Here is a 12732-nt window from a genome sequence, read left to right as displayed (position 1 = left end):
AAACACCATACAAACAGAAGCATGCACACAGATACTGTATCACCATTTTATCATTAGAGAATATAGCTTGTCTGTGTAAGGAAATACAGCCACAGGCATTTAAAAATAGAGACACAGAGGACTTGCCATCTTTCTGAAGTTGAATCAGCAGGGGTATTTTTTGTTATAGGTGGCAGTAGAGTATGATTTATGTTTAGGCTGCATGGGGAACTAGTTGGTTATATTTTAGGTAGCCAGCCAGGGAGGTTCTCATGTGTCAATAATAATAATGGTAGTTGTTGATTTGGGCCAAATGAAGCAGCATAATAAAAAAACAGCTCATCTCATCTTTCTTTTTCTTTTTTGTTAAGAAAATGTAGCCAGATAAACTGGTAGTTCAGGCTTTTTTGCTGGATCAGAATAGCACTATGACTTACAACAACAAACACTCAACACATTTTTATTCCAGGCTGTCAAAAACTGCTGTTCTGTCAGTTGCCTCTGACATCTCACAGATTTGGCCAGTGGTGCCTTCACATGCTGGTTATTTCTATATTGCACACCTAGAGATAAAATCTGTTTTAAGAGAGGAAAAAATGATCAGCTTGTTACTTGGTTAGGTTTAAAATAAACCTTGTTTTAAATTGTTAATATGACGCTTAGCCACTGCATTTAAAAATGGACCGCATATGATAATCTGGGAGTGAGAGACCCTTTCAATATTGTCATATCTCTGTGCGTCACAGAAACGACACCTAAGGGTACCTTGATTTTATCTTTGAGACACCAGAAGCTTTGACAAAACAGCAGTATTTGATTCCCTGGGAATGAGAACCGGCTAGATCAGCCCATATACTATAAAGGCTCTGAACTTTGTTATCCTACAGTCAGAAATATATGATTTTTTTCATCATTTGTTAAATATTATGCAATCTGAGCTAATTTCATTACAGTGGTGGTAAGTTTCCTTTAATCTTACTTTGGCATAAGTCCTCTTGGGGACACTGCAAATTCTTCTGTGCAGTCTACAGAGCAGACTATTGAGTTGAGTTTTAATGTAGAATTACTCAACTATTAAGAAATAAGTAACCAAAAGTAAACAACACACCAGTTTGTTTCTGTATTTCTGTCTCTTATAAGAGACTCTGAGGCAGTGGCCGACTCACAATACAAGTAAGGAGTAAAGCATGGAGTGGAAGTTGTGAGAATGATTCAGATATTCTGTGGAGCTAAGCTAATAATGGTCCACGTTATAGAGAGCCCACTCACAGGCCATTTTCCCGACATATATAGAATTTTTGGAAGTTACATAAGAGAGCAGAGGAAATGGCATGACTGGAAAAAAAATTGTTTTGTCAAATGTTAAAGCAAAAATAGTTTTAGCATAGCATCATTTTTGAGAGGATTTTCTGTGCCGCCAAGCTTTATTTCTTCACATCCCATAAATGAAATGCAAACATGTCAGTCGCCTACACTGATTTTTCTGAAGCCCAAGCCATATGAGGTATGTTGCCTACAATGGCTGTTTTGTCTGACCAGCCCCCGAAACATTCTGTTTAACAACACAGAACTGAGTAACTCAGTGAGGGGTTATTTTTCTTAAAAATTAATTTTCTATCATATAATCATTTTATTGTATCTGCTGTCTGCTCCTCTGCTCGAAAAATACATTACAGCCAAGATATTTCCTGACCTCATTAAGTGAAATGAACAACCAGTGCCTCCAGTTTCTTTTCTATCCCCTCTCTCCTTCTCACTCATGCTTCCTGTGTTAAATTTGATCTTCTTTTCCGCTATGACTAACCAGCACATCTTGTATTTTTGACCTATCTCATGCAACCTGCTGCATCACCGAATGCAAACTGTTTCAGTTTTAGTGACAACCGTCACCTTCCTCCCCCTCTTCACAGCCCACACATGCTCTGGCCTCTTCTTCACCGGGAGTCCGACTTTTAGGCAGGCCGGGCTTCATATGCAAATATAGCCTGAGTGGGCGGCAGCCTAGAGCCGAGTGTGCAGCAATGTGAGAACTCTTACAAGCCCCGCCCACAGCAGCCAGTTGCTAAGCGACCACCTGCAAGGAGGCGGGAGCGAGGAGGAGAAGGAGGAGGGGCCATGAATTCAACAACTGTTGCCCGATCTGAGCTCTCGCTGTGTGAATGCGAGTCAGCCGGCGAACAAGTGAGCGAGAGAAAGTGTGTGAGGTGCAGAGAGAGAGTGTGTGTGTGTGTTTGCGCGTGCACGCGTTTGTCAAAAGAGAGAGAGAGAGTCTGCGCTGGTGCGGGGAAAGCCAGTGCAGTGTTTTTAAAGAGAAAGACACAGCCTGCCTCGCTCCTCTGCCTCTCCGTGGACTATACCACTACCGGGGACTCACCCTTTGGACTATTCCGTCGTTTCCGCCTCCTGCCCTCACACTTGCCTTTGAAGGGAACACCTGTGCGCGTGAAAGCCAAGACAACGGACTTAGCCCTGGTAAACAGGGCGACTGGATGACTTCAGTGGAACACGGTTTGGCTGGTGGAAAGAGGGAGACTGCCGATCATGGACTCCCCGCACTAGTTAACGGGGTAAGAGACCAGGGAGTGCAGCAAGCCTGCTGAAATGTGAGGGTGATAAAAGATGACTTGACAGAATGAGAACAAAACACAGAAAGAGGTCTGCAGGGAGAAGCTGCGGTTTAATGGAAGAAAAGCAGTTTACGCGTTGGGGGAAAGACAGCTGAGTTAAAGGGGAGTTAAGGGGGGTGATGCTTCAGCGGCGGTCCATTGTCCCCCGGTTTGTGTGTTTGAATGTGAGTGTTGCACGTAGTTGACCCTGCCTCACAGCTTGCCTGTCTGTGTTGCTCAGCTATTGGTGTCATGCCTGCACACTCCTGTCTCCTCTCTTCTTTTTCCTCTCTCTGCTTTCCTGTCTCCCCCCTCCTCCTGTCATATTCCCTCTGCTTCATTTGCATCCCAGCATCTCTCCCTGAGGGTAATGGGATTAATTGGAAACTAGGGTAGCTGGAAGGAGACACGGAGAATGACAGAGAGAGGGATGAAAAAACATGTGAAGTGAATGTCCAGGTGTAGTTTATTTTAAAAAGAAAGAAAGAAAGAAACGGAAAGAACAGCAGATAAATGTGACAAAGTTTTTTTCTACAGTTGTGTTTATAAATGTATCTATCTAATCATTATCATCATCATTTTGCGGCATTTCATACTTAAAAATTCCCATCAGCTGATATGAGCCAAAGTTCATTAATAACATCCCACAAAACTACAGATTGCCTGTCACATGACCACTGCACATATACAAACTTCTCTTTTTATACATTTAAATTGTTTGCAAATGCTATGATTTATTTAAGCACGCACACTTAAAATACATGGAGAATCCTTCCTGATATTTTTTTGCACACGTTCGTGTTTGCTGTAACTTTTGAGCGTATTTATTCAACTCTCCAAAAATAGAAAGGCAAGGGGAGTTTTATTTCTATTGTCAGTGGCAACATATACATGACGTCAGACTCTGTAGTCACTTTGAATACACCTGCTGCTCTGTGACTGGACGTTACATAATGAGATTTGCCCTCTCTTAGTTGAGCAGGAAAGTTGCTGTCGATTCCACCCGGACCAAAAGAAACGAAAACATTCTCCGAAGATCTTTCTACTGAAAAGACAAATGTGTTTAAGGGCATACACTTTAACACATTTGCTTTTTACAGTAATTTGATGTTTGTTTCCATCACCAAAACCGTCTCATAGCCAAGTATTTGTACCAGTGCACCTGTATTTCTCAGGGACTAGAATAACTAGATTAACATGCAGTTCTGAGCTGTACTCGGTGAATGAAAGCTAATCTCCAGGAGTCACAGTCACTCCTCTTACACAATTTCTTCCGGGCCTTCCAACACACTGCTACTGAGAGAAAAGACACAACAATCGACAGACAAAACGAGCAATTATCTAAACAGGACCATTCATTCTGTAGCTTCTTTGTCACTGAGATCATGTACTCTAGGTTTAAAAATAAATGAAGCTCCCCTGGCTCTCACCATTTAACAGTTATAAGTGTTTTAAAGTTACTTTTTAAAAACAGATAATAGGGTTTTAATGCAACCGCCTATGACAGGGGCTAGACCACCTGCTGAGTGTCTGCCAAACAGCACGCTGAAATGCCTCCGTTCAATAGCCGACAGCAAGTGGGCTCACGAGCTGCCAGTTAAGAGAAAGACAATGCACTATGTTGAAGAAGGATGGTGTCCTTTTCCCCCCTTCTTTTCTTTGGACGCGAGTTTGATGACTCATAAAACACTCTAGACACAACACTCTCAAGCTGTGAAATAACGAACCTGAACAGTAAATTGGACAGCGAGTGTTAAGTGCTTGTGAAACTCCAAATGAGTCAGTTTTTCCTCTTTTCTGGAAAGATAACTAACTTCTCTTTTTGTTGGTGACGATGATAATTCAAGGGAAGCATTAATCAGTGGATTGCAACGCTGAGGACAAAAAGATGAAACAGTCATCAGATTTGATGGTTTATTAATTGTTTAAGTATATAATGGATAAAAATATGATTGAGAGTAATTATTTTCTCCTTTTTTTTCGTGTTTTATATCTCTGGGTTTTAGACTGATAAAGCAGTCGTTTGAATTTGCCGCATCTCTTACAGTCATTGACTGGAGTACTTACAGGAAAGCATGCGTGGTTTTGATATGACTTCTGCCAGCTAATGCCAACTCCTTTGTTTTGTTTGGCAGGAGCACATAGCACATGTCAAACCAAGGGCAAATGAGCTAATTCACAACTACCCACTTTGTGTGACAGCTTCTCATAATTGCACTTCCTCGTAACATATACCTTGGGTTAAACTTAAATGATTGTGACAGATGCTTACACAACTATTTTCATTTTAACAGTTTCATTTTTCAAGATGAAACAGACGGTCACTGGGCTTTAATCACTGCTCAAATTGGACCTGCTTTTTATATCGTTGTCATTATATATAAGATATATTTTTATTATTATTTATCATTATGAAGTGTTTGAAAACCGACACACATGCTTTATTGGTAAATATCAGTGTCACCAGCAACAGTGAGAAACAACATTTAACTAAAACTAAACTGATGTCCTTAGTTTTATGTTTTTTTTCAGTGTAGTGAAATTTATCAACTCTGCAAGCTTCAGGAGGCTTTGGTGCATGTTGAAATGAGGATGTGTACATGAGATGAAGTATTGTTTCTATTATGATATCTTATCTATCTGAACTTGTCCCTGATGCCAAACCCCCACATTATATTAAAAATAGAAAACTAACACAGAAACTGAAGATAAACCAAATTTGCACTTTTCTAGTTTCGAGCTTTGGCTTCAAGGGTCTGCTGGTACCAAGTACTGTAGGTAACCAACATGTACACAAAAGTCTTCCTGTCCAAAAAAAAAAACCCCTGCCTGATGATAAAAAAGGGATGTCAGGATACCAGGAAAGTAGTAGTTTGCACCAATACCAATTAAAACTGCACGATTTTTGATACCCAATTAAATACCGAAACCAAATGATCATTCCACGTATTTAAACATAAACTCATTTATTAATTTTGAACGTGTTGACATGGTGATGGCAGATGTTTATTTAAATTGTTGACATTGTATTTTGTTGAGTTAACACCGAGTCAAATGTTAGGATGGTTGCCGAGTAGCCTGCTGATGTTACTACAAGGTATAACATTAATTAAGTTTCCATAAGAGTTTATATACTGTTGCCCACTGCAAACATTTAAGCCTGTGGCTGTTTTCTCAATGTATCACAGTCACAAGTGTCACATTAAGTAATGTCCATTTTTTTGCCCCAGTGGACCAATTGTTAAAATAAAAGAAAAAAGAAATTTCTATAGAAAATAGTGAAAAAACAGGAACTTTTTTCAGTGTGTTAATTTTTATTGTTTATCTCTAGTTTTGGTGCAGAGTGAATGGCAATCAGGAAGGCCTTTTAAAAGTTGTAAAACTTGTGAAAATACATTGAAGTTCAATATTTGTGCCCTCCTTCACTAAAGCCATCCAGTGAACCAGACTGGAGTCTTTGCCAGACTTAATCTGGCCCCCGGGCCTTATGTTTGACAACCCTACTATATGTAGAATAAAATTGTGTTACATGGCTATAGTAAAAACTTTTCAGTCATGTTGAAACATCTGACTGAAGCTTGAAGTTAAAATGAGAGCATCTGCCAACATAAAAATAAAGTTGAGTCACTTGAAACGTCACCAAACTGCTCCTCCCTTGCTCTTAGCTTCCTTCATGTCATTTAGTCTTTCAAGTCAAAGCGATATTTAATCCAAATATCAGATCAGTGCATCTTCAACAAAAACTAAACCAAAACTAAACATTGTCAACCAAATAAATAAATACACTGAGATAAGCCAAGTCGCTCTAAAACACTTCAAACTCAACTGAATCGAAACTAAAAATTCAAAATTAAAACTAATGACAAATATAACTCTGATCAGAATCATATAGCAGTCGTTTTTACAAGCTGCTTGTCCTCACTGTTTTGTCACTTTACAGACATGCAGTTCTCAAATTTATGAACACAATGAACTCTGGCACATTAATCATGGGATGTATTTCAGGTTCTCCCTGTTTTTATTAACTGAACGTACCTTGAACCGTCTAAACTGAATCTGATTTCATCTTCATTCAGTCAATTCAGAAATACAGAAGCAAATACTGACACGTGCACAGCGTTTTAACTCTAGGGGCGTTCGCGTTTCACTGAACGTACCTCCACAGAGTCTCCAGTGTGCGTCTGCAGTCCCTCCCTACAGTGTCCTTTGTCCAGTGTGGCATTTCTTGTAACTCAAGTAGCTACCTGAAACAAACGTCTTTTTTCCCCCCCATGTTTCAGTTATGGTTATGGCCTGGTGATGAATGCGCAAGAAGACAGTGAGGCTGTAAAGAGTCTCATGGTTTCCTCATGTTTCAGCATTTCAGTTAGACGTGTGTGTATTTGTGTGTTTAATTCACACAGCATTTCAAACAGCGTTGACCTAAACAAACAGAGTTTAAACATGAGTCAGATATGATTCAGGAAGAATAATGCTTACTGTTGAATCTGAGTAAGGCAGTTACACAGGCAGAAACATGCACATTAAACACAACGAGCAGATGTTTAAGGAATACATGTAGGTGTGGCTGCAACTGTCTCTCATCAACTCAAGGAAAACCGAATGGTTATTTGCTTCATAGATTAACCTAGTGATAATTTTGTGCGCCCCCCCCCCCCCCCCCCCAAAATAAATAAATAAATGAGGCTACAAAGACGATCATCAAACAAAGGTTAAAAAAAATTTATTATTTGCTAACAAGTTATTTCACCATTTATTTATTTGTAACTGTAGCCTTTTAAGTTCTTATAAAGCCTTTTTGCACTCCATCTGTACCAGAGCTGCTTCTCTGACAGGATCAGAGGCTCAAGGTAATCAAAGTACCAGACGGCAACAGTCAAAATGCTGCATATCAAAGCGAAAGCTTAACTTTTCAGGTTTTAGGTGAATACTTTTGTGGCGCTAACAAACGAGGAGCAAATAGATGTTTGGAGAATAGAGAGTAAACTGAACAAAGAGCGAGAAATGGGGGGGGGGGGAGCCTCTGCAGAGAAACGCCTCTTATCTCTGTGGCTCAGTCTGACAAACGCAAGCAGGGAGACACTGCAGTTCTCAGTCTGGATTTCCCATCCTGCTCTTCTCCTTCAATCCCATTTTCCATTTTCTCTTCCATCTTGCCCCCTTTCATTCTGCCTCTCACTCTTCTACTTATCCTCCGGTCCTTTTACTGCTGACTCACTCTAAATCAAAGCTTCATCGGTTTGGATCGATCCACTCGACAGCAGTTCGTGCGTCTGCTCATCCAAACCCTCTTCAAAGTGGCGTAGCACTCCATCTTTGTTAAGCCTTCTCTTTGTACCGCACGACACTTGTTTTGCTCAATAAGACAACAAAAAGGTGGTTACTGTCGAACTAGTTATTCCACAAACCTGCAGCTGGAACAACACCTTTTTAAAGCCTTATTGAGACGTATAATCCCTTTAATCTGGCTTTGCTCATATGACATCCCACAAATATGTTCTTTAAATATCCTTAAAGGGTGGTACCCAGAAAAAGATCCTACTCTCTTAAAGTCATTACAAACTGCAATGTCTCCTGAATAAAATTAAACTTCAAATGATTGAAATATGTAAAGCAGTCGACTTGAATCAAGACTTATGTTTAAACCAGTCGTCGCCTTCTTTTAACATCACTTAATTCTTGAAATGCATGGCTGTCAACATAATTCTCCTCTTTACCAGAAGAGCAGATTAATGATTTGTTCAGCACTAAAATGGTATCGACCTTCAGCACTCAGCATAGACTAAATTGGCGCGAGAAGATGTGAATCTCTTTAATTGTGGTCATAATAACGTTGTAGTTGTTTTCCAACCTGCTGAATGAGAGACTGAAGTTGCTGTCACTATTTGTGTGAGTGTTTTGCATATGTGCATTGTGAGCTTTTATTATGCACAAGGATGTATTGTAGCCATGTGTTAATTATACTGAAAAAGACTCATTCAGTGTGCTTACAGCAAACTTTTTTTGGAAGAAATGTATGAGAGTGCACAGCTGCAGATGCAGAGTGAACACGCTTGATTTGGAGAATATTGTTGCCTAAGGCAAAGTGTGAATGCGCTAACGGTTTGTTTAAAATGTAACCAGTCTTTTCTTTTAACATTATAGGCAAAATAGTCCTGAAATTGCTTTAGAAAAAACATCTCAATTTTGCCATCTTGTTAGCACAAACCATCCTTGAAAGCAATTGAAATGGGAAAAGTTGCACTGTGACAGCTCTTTCTGAGGTTTAAAGAAATGTTACTAGGCTGTACACAAATTCTGAAAAGAAGGGTACTCTATCGTTCGCCTTCACTGACGCTGACACTGCTCGGGTTAAAAAGATGTAGAGACCATTCTGTGGGAGTCATCAATTTGTCCTTAATGTTCCCTCAGCTCATAACCCATAATAAGGTACCTGGACTGAGTGGTCACTTAGCAGTCTGGATTTTTGCAAAAACTTGCTAACAGCGCAAAGTCGATAATTTAGTCGATACCTCCTCAGAGAGCCGCACCTCTGCTCATGATCGGCCTGCTTGTTGTTGTTGCCTCAGGGTCCAACATAACAACACTCTGGGGTCCTCTTCAGCTACAGCAGGCATCTTTCTTCTGCTAGGCTTTACTGCCCAGGCAAAGCAAATACAGTACTTGTAGCATACCCCAAGATAGGTTTACCACCACCGGATTCCTCCTTCCTTCTTTTCTAGGACAACACCCAGATTCTGTAAAATCAAGACTGTTCAGATATCCCTATGTTCTTTATGCAAACGAGATACCAATCTCTCCCGTACGTCTTTAAAATCATTTCAAGTTCATAGGTTAAATGTATTTTTAACAAACCTGAGCTCTTTTGATCATAAAGCTTCCGTTTGTACTGGGATCCAAGACTTAGAGCTGTGAGTACATTGTTTTCTCGATAACTGAAACCAAATCATTGATTCACCGCCCGGCGTGTTGAGGTTTTCAAAGGTAAACTTAAACTTTTACTCAGCTCTTTTGCCAGCTTGAATATGTCTTCTGAAGCCTCTCTAGGACTGGGTTTGTGTTTTTTAACACCGTTTGATTGTGTACTTTAATCATGATGATTTACTATAGTTATAATTAATAGAGTTGATCTTTTTGTGCTGTACTCACTCTGTTTTATTGCCTTTATTCCCATTTTACCTGATTGAGTTGCTTTTGCATCTTGTATGTGGATGGGTCTTTTGACTTCATGTCACAACACTGGGAAAATGCTGGGTGTGAATATTAGTAGCAACACTTTGTGTAATTGTATAACAAGAACACATCTGGATGTTTCTCTCCTTTCTTATAATCTGTTACACACCCGCATTTTGTAATGAGAGATTACTGTGCACTGTTTGCCTCCCTGGTAACTAATACTCTAGTATTACAAGGGTAATGGCTGTGCAGTAATATCATTTGTATGTCACTGTTTTTTTTATTGCTTAATCTTCTGAAATGTTGCTCAACAACTCTAGCACAAAAAGCACATGACTCAGTGTTGTGAGTTTCAGGGTTGCGCACTGGCATTATGTCATGCAGTCTCAGCTGAAAAACTAATGTCACTACCAAGCTCAGCTGAAAGTTTATGATTGTAAAATTATTATGTTTATTTAAAAAAAACTCAAAAGTTTTGAAAGGAATAGCAGTGCTTATTTTAGTTGGTTTAATTTACATTTGGTTGCTCTCTATTTTTTTCCCCTTTTGTTTCTCTCAGTTTCTCTCTGCTGTTCATTTTCTGTCTTCTTATCTCTTTACTCCTCGCTGCTTAGATTGTTGCAGTGAATATAAATAATGTCTGATATTAGTGCATTCTCTTCCTTTTCTTATACATGACTGATTCTGCACAATTCTGTCTGTATTTCAAAATGTTTAGTAGCATGTAATGGCATACTTAAAAACACTACTTATTATAAATAAATGACAATCAATCGACTTTATGTTAGCACATCTACAGTGATTTGTAGTTGGCTAGTTTGTTTTCAAACCCTGTATGGTTACTAGACATGGCTTTACTAAGGGATGGCTGGATGATGAGCATACACACAAATACTGTAACACACAGGAAACTATCTTTAGCTTGCAAACAAATACACTTACTGTATAGTCTGCAGTGAACAGAAACCTCAACTAACAAAAGGCCTTGCAGGAAGGTACTGATTGTTCTCTCGCCTTCATCTCTCCATCTTGCTCTGTTGCTGATGTTGGCCTCGCTTGGGAGAAGAGCAGGAAAGGAACGATAGGACGTCTGTATTTTAACTGGGTCAGACCCCTGCAGCAACAGGCTCACGAAGAGATCAGAAAGTATTTTTCCAGTTTGATTTAAATATTGAGATCTGTGTATGACAACGTTCGTGCTGTGCAGTATTACAGCAGAAGCTGGATGCGTACAACATTGTTTAAATTGTTTTTAATGTTTATTTTTGGGGGGAGGTATTGATAATTTATGAATAATATGACTGATTTGGTCAAATCAAACATTTAATATCTGGATTTTAAAAAAGATCCTCTTTTGGCCAAATGTGCCAAATGAGATGTGAAGGCATGCCAGCCTTCAGATCGAACAGCTACATTTAAAAGTACAGCAGATCTTGGCATCCTCAGTTCGTCAGTTCAAAGCCAGTGGCAGTTCAGATGCTGTTTGGCAGGCCAGCTTTATTTTTTTATTTTTTTTTTGCTTCAGGGATTCGAGCAACTCAAAATGCTCGGTAGGCTCATGTTTTGGCAGTTGAAGCCCCCTGGCTGTTCTGGAGCAGGCGGGTATAAACAGAAGCGTTCAGTAAACGCATACAAACATGCACTCATAGGCAAAGCTCCTTCCTTAATCATCACTTTTTTAGCAGTCTCATCAGGGTAGCTCAAAGTGACATGTAGAGTACAAAGTGTTTCTGGTTGAAGAAGCAAACACTGTAGGATGTAACTGTCCAGCAGCATCTTTGTCTCGAGTTTGCAGCCCAAATGATACCACGTGATCTTCCTGGATGAACTGAATGCCGAGGATGCGTTGGCACCAAATTAATTTCATTGTGAATATTATGAATACACTCTTTAGTAGTAATACATCAGAGGGAGAGCTTGGGTTGAGCAGGTTGGAGACATGGTTAGTGAGGCGAGGCTGAGATGGTGGGGGCATGTTGAATATGGAGATGCCAAACATGGGGAAAGGTGGAAGATTGCAGATGACTTTCATGGCTGTGGTGAAGGAGGACATGAAGTCAGATGATCCACTGTTTTGGTGACCCCCCCCCCCCACAAAGATGATCTCTTGGCAAGTTTACGTTTTTCTCCCCGCAAACCAATATTTCATTATTTCATATTTAATTTGACTGTTCTGATTGGACCTTTCTGCACATTAATCAGTTACAGTTAAATCTCCCAAATGTATCCACAACTGTGGCGATGAAGTGAAATTATTTTTTTACATGTCTGTATGGAGATCTGGTGTCGGTTATATGCCGTCTTCATGCACCATATCACCTAATTAAAAGGGCAAGTCATGTGGTTTCTCTTTGTCATTTTGGCAGCTTGTATGTCTCCAAGTTACTTTCATTTCCTCTGGTCTTATCTTTAGGTTTGTATTCAGCGTATAACCCATATTGTCTCACATTTCGGTACCAAAATGAATGTAAATGACACAAAAAAGGCAGCGTGTCAAAATGTTTACTTTGGACAAAGTTTATTATTACGCCTTTATTACCACAACAATGCATGGTGTTCCGAGTAAAGTAAAGCTTTCCAGTTAATGTCAGTATAACACTGTAGTGTTGATGGTATATTCTTTGCATGGGTGTGATTTCTGACATTTCCAGCCTCTGCTGAGGAGCATTTGAAAAACCTTCTCTTGTCTCTTCACAGCAGGTGTCACGTCGCCCACTGTGTTAGCTTGTTCGGTTTTCTGAATTGTTGCAGAACAGAGTACCGAGAGTGGGGCTGCCTGCTTCCTTGCCGCACACTGTTTCTCTTTCTCTGCTGCAGGGAAGGAATGCTAAAGAGACCTTTATCCTTTTTTTTATTCTCTGTGACTCACACCCCATGTTGGCTCTTTGTGATGATGCAGTGCCTCAGTTTGTGTTGTAAATGGATAGGCTACTTTTTTTTATTTACTTCTCCATAAGCATACATGCAAAAT

General features: G+C 39.8%; 1 protein-coding gene across 1 annotated transcript in view; it reads left to right on the top strand.

The window, feature by feature from the left end:
* Nucleotides 1-2099: 2099 nt before the first annotated feature.
* Nucleotides 2100-12732, top strand: part of rab11fip4b (RAB11 family interacting protein 4 (class II) b) — a 30230-nt gene continuing 19597 nt past the window's right edge. The window contains exon 1 of the mRNA XM_080880901.1: nucleotides 2100-2546. Coding sequence (XP_080737027.1) covers nucleotides 2139-2546 — 408 coding nt within the window. The 5' untranslated portion in view covers nucleotides 2100-2138. The remainder of the gene's footprint in view (nucleotides 2547-12732) is intronic.

Source organism: Rhamphochromis sp. 'chilingali' (genome assembly GCF_963969265.1).
Source record: "Rhamphochromis sp. 'chilingali' genome assembly, chromosome: 4".
NCBI classification, from domain to species: Eukaryota; Metazoa; Chordata; class Actinopteri; order Cichliformes; family Cichlidae; genus Rhamphochromis; species Rhamphochromis sp. 'chilingali'.
This window is presented reverse-complemented; position numbering and strand designations above follow the sequence as displayed.